This window comes from Gossypium hirsutum, chromosome D11, assembly GCF_007990345.1.
Source record: "Gossypium hirsutum isolate 1008001.06 chromosome D11, Gossypium_hirsutum_v2.1, whole genome shotgun sequence".
Classification (NCBI taxonomy): domain Eukaryota; kingdom Viridiplantae; phylum Streptophyta; class Magnoliopsida; order Malvales; family Malvaceae; genus Gossypium; species Gossypium hirsutum.
In genome coordinates, this window is record NC_053447.1 from 2,821,808 (window position 1) to 2,834,731 (window position 12,924).

A 12,924-nucleotide genomic window follows, 5' to 3' on the forward strand; every position below is an offset into this window, starting at 1 on the left:
TTTGTGGTGCAAATCTCATCTGTTATTTCAATCGGATTGATTGATTAGAAAAAGGGATTGACTGGTTATTAAAACAAGAGAGACCATCTTTCGCAAGGGACCCCATAAAATTGAATGAATTTGTTGGTAATTGGCTTCATTCACTTCACTTCTCCTAAGTAAATAAGAGATGCATAATGACAAACAATGGACGTTACTTTTTGGAGTTTTTAACTGATACGTTACAATCCAAATGTGTGGACGTTCCTTTGGAGTTTTTAATCCATAACATTGTTGTAAGTCCCATACTAGTAATTAAATTGTATTTTTAAAACCAGATTTTAAATTTAAATTTTCAAAATCATATTGTCACGAATTCTAAAAAATATATTAATGAACGATAAAACACACATGAAATTATTAACCTTCCTTATTTTATACTTCTCTTTTTTCTAAATCTGATAAGTAGTCCACTTTAGCACCTGAACTTGACAAATGGAGTCATTTTAATTTGATCCATGAACTTAAAGAATATAATAGTTTGATGATGTGGCACTCTAAGATTATGCCACATCAGCACTTGGAAATTTAAAAATCAATATAAATTTCTAGGTTATGATGTGGTGCAATATCATAATGTCGCGTTCAATGTTTTAATTGATTGTACAAGAAATTGTAATCATTTTTAGAAAAAATCGTCAGACATAGAAATGTAAAAAATTATTAGTCGAGATATTTGGAATAGACTAGAAACCCTAAAAAAACTAGAGATTAAATTGAATAAAGCATAAAGTAGGGGGGTAAATAGCAATTATTCCATTTTATCTTGATGGAAATGACTTGATAATAATTTTACCATTACTTTTAAAAAAATCTATCTTTTAAATGACACTTTTATTAAATAATATTTATTTAATATTTTATTAAGTAATATTATAATACATGTAAAGAAAAGATTAACATCTTTCTTTCTTATTATTGAAAGTTAGTGGAAGAAGAGAAAAAAGAAAATCACAATTTTCCTTCAAATTCAAGCATAAGATGAAAATAAAATTGACATTTCAAAGGCAAAAGGAAAAGAAAATGAGCCAAATGAGTGAAAACTTCGATTTATGTTAATATACATGAACTCATTCCATAATGTCTTTAAATAGTTTAATTTTATTAGTTAAGCTAATTAGCATGGGAGAAGTACTTTTATATATATATATATGAATATTTGATAATTTAAATAATTGAATTAGTAGTTATAATTTATATATGACTATCAAATATGTCTTTCGACTGAAATAATGAAATAATGAAATATGATATTGAATTATGATTTAATTATGTAATTTTGAAGATTTCCTCGTAAATCAATGATAGATTAGTTTAAATATAGTTGACATGTCATATGATTAAAGTTTGTACATTATTGATTTTTACTCCCCAATTCTCAAAAGGTCGTGGGAGAAATAGTACTTAAATTCCTAGAGGGTCGAGTACTATGATAGTCATTATTTCCGGACAACCTGGGATGACATACACTTTAAGCTATATCATTGTTGGGCAATCTTGGGTGACAGATTCGTGTATCTGATCTTACGCCTAAATTTGAAAAATGAGAAACTAAAATGTAAGTAATATGAAAAGGGGTTTTAAAGTTATTTATAAAATTGACTTGAAATTAGAAATTAAATGAAAAAAAATAAAAGAAAAGAGAAGAGTTCACTAATGTTTAGCTTATATTTATAATTGAAAATGATTTACTAGAATGTTATGTTATTGGATATTATTATTTTATTGTTTTATCATTATTTTTTAAATTGTGAATTACTTAATATTTTATGTAGTGATTTTATATGTTATTAGCACTATTAAGCATTCAATGATTAGCGTATCGTCATTGTTTCTGTGTGCAGGTAGTTAGGTGTAATAGCCCGAATTTGGGCCTAGTTGAAACAGTGATTTCTGGACCACAAATGTAATATTTTGAAAATTTCTACAGTAAGATAATATCCTTGGTATAGTAGAATAAGGAAATAAAGTAACAAAAAGGGAAAATTTGAGTTATGTCAACATTGAGAAGTTTATTATGACATATTAATGCAAGGAAGGATTAAATCGCAAAAGTGAGAAAAGTATTGTTGCCCAATAGTAAATACTCAAAATTTGAGGGGTTAAAGTGTAAATATAAAAAAGTTGAAGGACCAAAGGTGTAAATATTTTAAGGGTGGAATGATCTAGAAACTAAGGAAAATGGATGAATTAGGACCAAATTGAATAAGATAATAATTGTGAGGGACTAAATCGTAATTTTACCAAATTAAGTGTGACTCAATGATGGAATTTTAAAAGATTATGAAGGGCAAAATGGTCAATTAGAAGAGAGAGAAATCTAGAAGACAATGATGATGTTGGTGATATTTTAGATTAATTAATTAAATAAATATTAGTTTATTAATATTTTAATATGATTTTTAAATGATATTTTATTAATTTATTATTATTCTATTTAGTATATATATATGAAAGGAAAGATGAGGAATTATCATCTTCTTCCCCATGCAACCAACGTATGAAGAGGAAAGAAAGAAAGAAACTTTCTTTTCTTTACAATTTGGTCCTTTTACCAAAAATTCACCATTTTCACTTAGAAATCAAAAGAATTTCTATATCCATCAAGAGAGAAAGATAGCAAGGAGACTATGGGGAGCTAGAATATCAAGTTAGATTCAAGAAATAGAAGCTGGAGGAGAGAGAAAATCAAGTTAAAGATTGAAATCAATTGAGAAAAGTAAGAACATCAAGATTTCAATATATTTTTGAGTTTGATATTATTGAAAAGGTATGAAATTGATGTTAATGTAGAGTTTTATTATATAAGGTTTTATGTTCTTGGTATGTTAGTGAAGAGAAAATAAGAGAAAGTGATGAGAAATAGTGTAGAGAAAGAAAATAAGAGTGTTATAAACTTAGTAATCAATATTTTGCACTAAAACAGTTTGGACAGCAGCAGTAGGTTAACTTTGAAAAATCACCAAAAATTGTGGGAATTGAATTAGAATATGAATAAAATATGAAATTAAATATTATTGAGTCTAGTTTCTCATAGAAGAAACGGTGTAAGCAATAGAATTTCAAATCATGAGATATAATAAATTTTGTGATACAGTGTCAGAATGACTTCGGGTTCCCCTGTTCTGACTTTAGAAAATCATAAAAAATTTAAGAAAATAATTATGAGTTATAATTTATATGATTAGAATCCCTAATGAATCTATTTTCAAATGAAATAAACGGTAACATCATCCAAATTCTTTACAATTAGATAATTCATTTTTAGTGAAGAGTGGTCAGAACTATCAGACAACAAAATAGGGGAAACTTTAAAGAATAAACTATACTATTTGGCTAAACAAAAAATTCTGAAAATTTTATGGCAAGAATATATGTGAGTCTAGTTTCAGGGAAAATTAACGGATATTAATTTGGATTTCTGTATGTCAAGATATAAATGATTTAGTGAGTATGACTCAAATGGACAATTTTGAATAAATTTATAAGAAAATAGTGAAATTATAGATAATGTTACTTATAAGCATGTTATGTAAATTAAGGATGTCGAATGGAGAGGAGGAGGAGGAAAATAAATTTATGAATATTATGCTAGCATGGATTTGCATTTCAAATGGTTAATTTGCATGATTTGGGCTCGAGGACTAAATTGAATAAAAGTAAAACTTTAGGGGCAATTTTGGAAAAATGTCAAAATGACCGAATTGCATGAAATAAGTTGTTTTATTAAATGAAAAATTAATTTAGATTAAGATCGGGTAGAAAATCGAGAAAATGGAAAATTACCAAAATGCCCTTGTATCTTGGTATTTCTGCAAATTAGCCTGGTAAGTTCATATGGCTGAAATTTAATGATTAAATGTTAATTTCATGAAATATATAATGTATGATGAAATATATATATTTATTGATGAAATGAGAATAAAATAAAAATGCGAAAACTGATAAACGATGAAATATGAATTATACTTATATTTGTGCATTATTGGTCATGGTTTAAACTCATGTGTGAAAATAAAGTTTCATAGTATGTGTGTATAGTATATTCAATATATGATTTGGCATGAAATAATGTCATGAATGGTTTATGAATTAACACATGTTAGTAAGCCTGATATATGAATAAATGATCAAATTGAGCGGAATGCCGGATTTGAGTACTTCTGATCAAGTGATAAAGTGATAAGTGGTAGCATTAGCTACACTTATCTGATCAAGTGATAAAGTGATAAGTGGTAGCATTAGCTACACTTATCTGATCAAGTGAGAAAGTGATTTATCTGATCAAGTGAGAAAGTGATAAGTGGTAGCATTAGCTACACTTATCTGATCAAGTGAGAAAGTGATAAGTGGTAGCTATAAAGTGAGAAAGTGATAAGTGGTAGCATTAGCTACACTTATCTGATCAAGTGATAAGTGGTAGCATTAGCTACACTTATCTGATCAAGTGACAAAGTGATAAGTGGTAGCCTTAGCTACACTTATCTGATCAAGTGATAAAGTGATAAGTGGTAGCCTTAGCTACACTTATCTGATCAAGTGACAAAGTGATAAGTGGTAGTTTTAGCTACACTTATCTGATCAAGTGACAAAGTGATAAGTGGTAGTTTTAGCTACACTTATCTGATCAAGTGACAAAGTGATAAGTGGTAGCCTAGCTACACTTATCTGATCAGGGACAAGTGATAAGTGATCATAAGTAAGACCATAGTTATACTATGGCAAAGTGGAAGTGAATTACTCAATTTTTCATAACCGTTCCCTAATTTGTTTAAGGATTGTAAGTGACAAATGCGCCCAAAAGAATTAAAGCAAATGGATAAGTGGTAGTGTATTTATACCAGGATGATGTTGTTATTTAAGCTAAAGAGATATCTTCATTGCAAAATTGAGAATTTCATAAATGTGTTAATGAATGGTATAATCGATAAACGTTGAGTTAAATGGTAAATACGTATTAGTGTTAAACTTAGTGACATTGAATTGTACGTGAATTAAATGGAAATTGCTAGTGATATGATCTAAATTGTGAGCATGAGAAATTGCGAATTGAATGAAATGGAAATGAAGCATTGAATTGCATGAATATGTATCGGGTCTCGTAGACTCTATTTATTAAGATTATAATATTTTGAGGATATATTGTGAAGAGTTATAAAAGCATGTTAATAATTTTGAAAGTTTTAATTTAGATGAAATTTTATAACTCGGTTAAATATGTTTACAAGTGTATGTGTTCTGGTATTGCCTCGTACCCTATTCCGGTGTTGGACACGGGTAAGGGGTGTTACATTAGTCTTTAAGGAGTATTATTAGTGTCATCAGTATTCGAAGCACCGACTTCAGCTCAAACACAACGTGGGTGATGTTTATTTTGCTTAGGACTTTAATGGCATGTACATAAATTTTTATAAACTTTATACTTATGAAATTTATCTTAAGTATTTTGATTATGTTATATGGAATTATACTCTCTATATAATATATATATTTATACATACCACTTAAGTGATGAATCTCGAATATAATATACGCTTGAAGAAGTGTTGGAAATTGATTTGAGAGTTTTACTTGTATTTTGAAATATTTGTTAAGTTTAATTGTAGGTGGGTTTGAATAAAACTATAGGAGGTGCTATCAAAATTTTTATAAAAAAATGTGTAAAAATTTCAAATTCTCGAATTGTTTAATAAAAATTAAGTTTTGAGTTGCTTTGATAACGGAATATAACATTTTATATTCGAATCCGACGATCGGATCGGGGTAGAATTTCACATAAAATTCTATAAAGTATATATGTTATAATCTATTGATAAACATAATTTCAATATATAATTTTATATAAAATGACAAGAATGTTTTCCCTTATAAATATGGGTTTATTTCATAATATCTAAAGCCTAAACTGCAGCGTTTAAGAAGGGAAAAAATGGTCTGAAAGCTTCCATATAGTGTCGGCAGGATTAGATTGTATTAATTTGGTTATTACATTTTTTTGGGGGGAGGGAAAGCAGGTTCGACCTAACAACTCCATTGCGTCACTTATTAAAATCGAAATCGACCCCTTGAATTCAAAATTGATATATAATTTAATCCTATGAATAAACTTGAATATCAATTCCGGTAAATATATTAATTTATTCGGTTAAAAGTAGAGTTAAACAAATAAAAAATTATTACCTAAAAAATAAAAAATATATATTTTATATCTATATTTTTATAAAATTATGGGATCAATATTAAATTTATATATAAACTTTGGTTTGATGAAATTATACACGTGAAACTTGAATTGTGATTCATAAGTATATATGAAACTTTGATTTCGTATTCGATTGTATACATTTAAAGAAATGAATACATACATTTATTTTCATATCAGAGTAATATAATTGTTTGTATATACAATATATCAACATAAAATAGTGCTAATTCGATAATGTTATTAGTGATTTGTGAAATTGAATCAAATCAAAATTTCATATATAAAATTGTACAAAGTTGAAGTTCATGTATGATACTGTTGCAGAGTGAATCAAAATTCATTTATTATTTTGATATTTATCCTTAAAATTATGTATAATTAATGAGAATAGTTTTATATTAAATACCATACCTTTTGGCCCTGCCACGACATAGGAACACCGAGCAGAGAATTAGCACTAAATGTAAAAAATTAAAGTGGCTTGACTGTAAGTGTTACAGATCAATTGTAAAATTTGTAAGTGTTACAATGGAACACTTGGAGCATTCCAAGGATCATACCCAATAAAGATTGACAATAAGGTGAATGACAATGATAATGCATGGCACTCAAGCTTTGGTGTCACGACATCCTCCGCATTAGCCATTACATCCCTATTACGTGGGCCCTACCTATTCATATGTTTGGTTGCCCGTAATGCTATTACGGCCATATTCAGTTACGGATCTATTACCTCTCTTGGCTGTAATAGCCATTCCCTGCCTCAAACGCTGATTAGGGATTCCTTCCCTATTCTTTTTTTCTATTCCATTCTCTGCCCTCGTCAATTTCTGCTTCTTCCATCAATTTTTGCCTCAAACACTGATTAGGTAATTTCCCTTTCCCTTCCATTGATTTCTGCTTCTTCTTCTCGTTTTATGGAGTTGGTTTAGATGAGGGTGCAATACGTCTGAAGCATCTTCTTCTTTTTTTCATTCTTCTTCCCATTTCCTTCCAACCTTCTCCCTTTTTTTTATGCCCAGGTCTCTCCCTCACTAGAAGTGCTATTGCTCACATTGATATTGGTTTCTTAGGGTTTTTGTTTGTTTTTGAAGGATAAACCAGTGAAGTTAATCTCATGTTGAAGATCTTCAAGAATAAAACATCTCCCAAAGGTATTTTAGATTTGATTCCATCGTTGCTTTCTTGCTCTATTTTTTCTTTTTGATGCATTTTGCGGTCATTCTCTAATTGCTCACTTCCTCTGTTATGTGGTCATTGGTTTGTGGCACAACACCATGTATGATATGTGGTTCAGGAGAAATTGAAGGAGCCTTATTGAAATACTTGGGGGTTGAGCGCAATGGTAAGTGTTGTAAACATATTGCTTGCAGTTATACACATATCATGTAAAACTCATGTCAGAGTTTGAAGTTTTAGATTGTATTGAATATGAAGTCATTCAGAGGTAACAAAGGACGGTTTATTCTCTGTTGGAGAAATGGAATGTATGGTAAGTTTTTCCCTTTACATGTTTACTTCTTTTTTTCTCCATAATGCCAAATTTTATTAGAAAATCTATTTATGCTAACCTTTTTTTTCCTTAATCACTCTCACAAATTTAACAGCTTTGTAAATTTTTTCTGCAGGGATGTTGTGTAAATGCTCCTATGATTGCAGTTGCTGATTACACCAATGGATCTGAAGGATATACGTATAATTACTATGTGGGTTTCTGTAGAGTTCTTTTCGACTTGCCTGATTAACCATAACTAGGTAGTGTGCTCAATTGATAACCTATTGGAATTTTAATATGTGCATTGCCATATTTAAACAATGCAGGAAGATGTTACTACTCAATGAGTTGTTGAGATAGTTGAGATAGTTGCAGTGGGATTGTGTAACAGCCCGATTCTGGGCCTAGTCAGAACAGTGGTTTCGGGACCACAAATCCGACAAGGGAAAATATGATTATTATTATATTTTTATGGTCTAAAATTTTTCAAAAAAAAATCGTAAAAATTTCGTTCAAAAATTTCGACGTTTGGGCACTCAATTTAGTCAAAAGGACTAAATTGTAAAAAGTGAAAAGTTGAGTTCTACATGTTAGAAGTGTCAAATTGTTATGAAATTCTAAATTGGAGGTTCTTATGTTGTAAATAGACCATTAGTAAATTGATGGACAAAAATGGGCATAGAATTAGTGAAATAGATTTTTTTAAGTAAGGGCATTTTAGTCATTTAGTAATAAAAACAAATAAAATGGGAAAAAGATGGAAAAATGGTGTCATCTTCTCCATAGTTGCTGCCAAATTTTGGAAGACACCATAGCTAGGGTTTCTTTGCTTTCTCAAGCTCATAGTACGTGCATCCTAGCCCCGTTTTTAATGTTCTTCGCATTTTTGAAATCCTCGTAGCTCGGTTTAGCTTATTTTATCAATAATTCATGTTAGGGTTCATATTTGGAAAAATAACCATAGGTGAAAAGTGTTTATTTTGCTGTTTATGGTGGAATATGAAGCTAGAAATTATGTTAAACAACTTTTGCTAAGCGATTTTAAACGAAAACGGGTAAATTGACATAATCGGTAAAAATACCTAATGTTCAAAAGTGTGTGCTAGAGTGAGAATTTGATGTTGTCATAGAAGGGAAAAATGTTCAGCATGTCATAAAACATAAGAATAAGTGATGAAGTTTAATTTCCGAGCTTAGGGATAAAAGTGTAATTATGCAAAAGTTTGGGGGCAAATTTGTAATTTATCAAAAAGTTGGGTAGTGGATTATTTTAATAAATGTGAACATTGAATGAGTTAAATTTCCCATTATAGATCAAGAAAAACGAGAAGACTACCTCAAACGGGGAAAAGAGAAGATAGTGGAGTAAATTGCAAAATTTCGATATTTTGCACCGAGGTAAGTAAACATGTGATTTAATGCATTATTTTGACATTATTTGATATATGTTGAGATTTATTTGAACATAGAATAAATATTTGATAAAAATTCTAAAAATGTGATTAAGTTAGAAAAGGTGGTAAAGTGTTGAAAATATGGGTTCCGGTTGAACACTCGGAATAAGCCGGAGTACATTGAATATAAAGGGGATTGCTATGTGCTAATTTCCCCAAGGGGTTCCTAAGTGCTGATTCCCCGAATTATTAGTGGTTGCTAAGTGCTGATTCCACCGTATTTTAAATGTGAAGGGGGTTGCTAAGTGCTGATTTCCCCAAGGGGTTGCTAAGTGCTGATTCCCCGAATCATTGGTGGTTGCTAAGTGCTGATTCCACCATATCTTTGAATGTGAAAGGGGTTGCTAAGTGTTGATTCCCCGAATCACTGGTGGTTGCTAAGTGCTGAATCCACCGATAACGGTTGATATTTCGAGTTTTCAACGAGGAAATTGGAAAGGTTAATATTTATATATGGTGGAAAAGTTTATGGGAGGAATTGTGGGTTTGATACTTAATCAACCCATGTATAAGATGGGAGGAAGTATCAAAAACTACAAAAGAGCAAATTAAATATAAAACTGTTTTGAACAACAGTAGTTGGGAAACTTTGAAAAATCACCATAAATGGTGGAAAATTAATTGGAGGTTGAATAATATATGAAATTAAAGCTGAGTGAGTCTATTTTCATATGAAAGAAACAGAGCAAACAAAAGAGTTGTATATTTGGGGATATTTGAATTTATTTGAGACAAGGCTGGATTGATTTCGAAATCCCCAGTTCCAATTTTGGAAAATCACCAAAAATTTTATAAAAATAATTATGGCCTGAAATTTATATGCATGGATCCCTTATTGAGTCTATTTTTAATAGAAACAAACGAGACCATTTTTTGAATTTTGTACAGAGAGTTAAGCAAATTTTAGTAAAGGAAGGTCAGAACCATCGGGCAGTGAAACAGGGGAAGTTTAAATAATAAACTGTACTAATTTGATAAACCAAAAAATTCTGAAAATTTTATGGTGGAAAGGTACATGAGTCTAGTTTTGGGGAAAATTTACGGAACTTATTTTGGAGTCCTGTAGCTCCATATAAAAATAAATTACCGTCTGTGACGCAGAAAGACAGTTTGCTGGAAATTAAATGAACTTTGAAATTTATGTGTGATTAAAATTATGTTGCTATGAAATCATGTGGGAAATTTATTTATTTGTCATATGTTTACTTACTAAGCTATATGCTTACTTGTTTTTATTTTCCCTTGATTATAGTGACATCAGCTAGCTTGGAATTTGGACGAAGTCAGGAAATCATCCACACTATCATCAACTTTTTGGGTATTTTGTAATTAATATTTTGAAATATGGCATGTATAGATGACTTTATGTGATGTGGTATAAATATATATATATAGTGTTATTCGGTTTAATATGTTGGTGATTATTAATGGAAAAATTATGTCTGAACATATATCTGTAATTGGTTGGAAATATTGAAGTTGTTTGAAATTGTTTTTGGAAAGTTGCAGGGGGTTTTATGTAAAAACAAGCAGAAATGCTGCCGAAATTTTTTTTATAAAAAAAAAAATTATAAGTGTTTGAGTTCTAGTAATACCTCATACTCTGTTTCGGCAAGGAACACGGGTAAGGGGTGTTACATTTTGCCAAGAGAACTGATGCCTCAAAGTGTTACTGCAAGGCTTCCAACCTCAGAGGAGCTCGATGCCTATGCACATGAGCAATGGGAGGTGTGACTTTCACCTATTTTTTTCATCGATTCATTGGCATAATTTATGTTCTTAATGGTAGTGTATGTGATGTAGAATTATGCAATTAGTTTTGAATTTGCTCAACTGTTTAGTTTTAATGTTTGAGCTGCTTCTTACTTCAGCTTTGTTAAGAAGTGTTTCTTGCTGCAACTTATAAGTTCAGGACAAGCTGAAAAATCAACGAGCTTCAGCTCTTCCATGATGAGAATTTTTTAGCGTGGTCTTTTGCGTTAGAGGTGCTATATCCTGCCATGAACTATAGCTTCATTTCTTTTATGCAATAGATATTGAGGGTTCTATATCTCACGATTGGTGTCATGATGTATTTATGTCTATTTTTACAGAGATAAAGAAGCTCCAAGATTAACTGAGAGTGGTTTCCAATTCTTGGTGTGCATCATGAAACTCATGGCCCTTTTGCCTCTTTTCTGTGTAATTTACAGTTGATGGATACAAATGCTCAGCTTTGGTATATTATCAGAGAGTATATCTCCAATTCAGAGGTATATTTGATGAGATAATTATTGTGTTCTGCTTGGAACTTGTTTGTTAGAGCTATTGTGTTTTGCTGTTGTTAAGTTCTTGAAGGGGAAATTGGCATGATTTATTGTAAATTTTTATTTGGTATTGGTTTATTAGTATATATTATCCTCTTAAATGTGAATGTACCCAAGGGGGTGTGCTTGTGCGCATGCACTAAAGTAATAGCTTGTGTATTCTTGTGTGCTTGAGCATTAGTAGCTACTTTTAGTTCAAGGGAAAAAGGTGCCATTTCCTATATGGGACTTTTGGTTGTACAAGTGTTTGTGTATTGATGGATCCATATACTGATAAGCTTAATGAAGGAAAAATAGAAATTGGCTCCTTGTCTTGGCCTTATACTGATAAGCTTGTACTTTATATAATTGCTTTTTGATTTGTTGTCTTGCATGAAGTGATCTACTACACCTTCAATGGAGAGAATATTTGCTTAAAGTATAGGACACAAATGATTAAATTATAAAGTTTGGATATTGACTAATTTTATTAAATCAAATTATATCATAACCTGCTTTCCTTTTTGGTTTTAAAAGAAGCAAAGTTTACTAAGTTGAACTTATGGAATTTAATAAAATAAGTTTGTTTTATTTTATTATTAAAACATGTTATTTTGATAAGATTTAAGCTTAAATTTAATCAAAATGATATAGAAGAATGGTATAAGGTTGATATAAAATTAATATTCCAAAAATAATATAGGAGATAAAATGTTAAGTTAGTTGAAATATAAAATTAAAATAACTTTACTCGGATGTAAATGAAAAACTCTCATTACATAAATGTATATATTGATGTATTTTATGGCTAAACAAAATCAGTCCCTTGATTAGTCAAACAATTAATTCGTTTCGTATCCTGTATCTCCAAATAACGTGGGGAAATTATATATTTTTATTAAATTATATTTAATAATAATTATTTTAAATTATATTTTATAGTATTATATATTATGATTTTAGTAAATTCATATATTTTATTAAATTATATATTATTTTTATTAAATTAAGCTTATTAAAATTTAATAACAATAACAATAATCATCTACCTAAAAAAAATTCTGCTAAGGGTATTCTAGTCATTTTAGTTTTTTTCCTTATGCTATTACACCTCTATTCCATTCAACCAAACACAAGAATACCATTACGCCTCTATTCCATTACATTCAACCAAACAAAAGATTACCTATTACGCCTCTATTCCATTACGCATCTATTCCATTACGTCTCTATTCCATTACAGCCAACCAAACATGCTGTCAAGCTTTGGTGTCACGACATCCTCCGCATTAGGCACATTCTTAGCTCGGGGGTTCTTGATGTCGCAACACAGGCTAGTTGGTGTCGCGACATCCTTGACAGTGGCCTTGGGCTCCTTCACTTCAACCATCAACTTGGAGTTGCGACCTTGAAGGCTTGTAGTCGAGATATTGGGACTCGGTGTTG

The 12,924-nt window shown here is 30.2% G+C and overlaps 1 protein-coding gene across 1 annotated transcript; it reads left to right on the plus strand.

The window, feature by feature from the left end:
- Nucleotides 1–7,271: 7,271 nt before the first annotated feature.
- Nucleotides 7,272–10,921, plus strand: LOC107911259 (NADH dehydrogenase [ubiquinone] flavoprotein 2, mitochondrial). The gene is made up of 5 exons (XM_041105504.1): nucleotides 7,272–7,589; nucleotides 7,690–7,736; nucleotides 7,873–7,950; nucleotides 8,066–8,118; nucleotides 10,832–10,921. Exons 1-4 carry the CDS (start codon nucleotides 7,493–7,495, stop codon nucleotides 8,084–8,086), a joined length of 243 nt encoding a protein of 80 aa, XP_040961438.1. The 5' UTR covers nucleotides 7,272–7,492; the 3' UTR covers nucleotides 8,087–8,118; nucleotides 10,832–10,921.
- The last annotated feature ends 2,003 nt before the right edge of the window (nucleotides 10,922–12,924 follow it).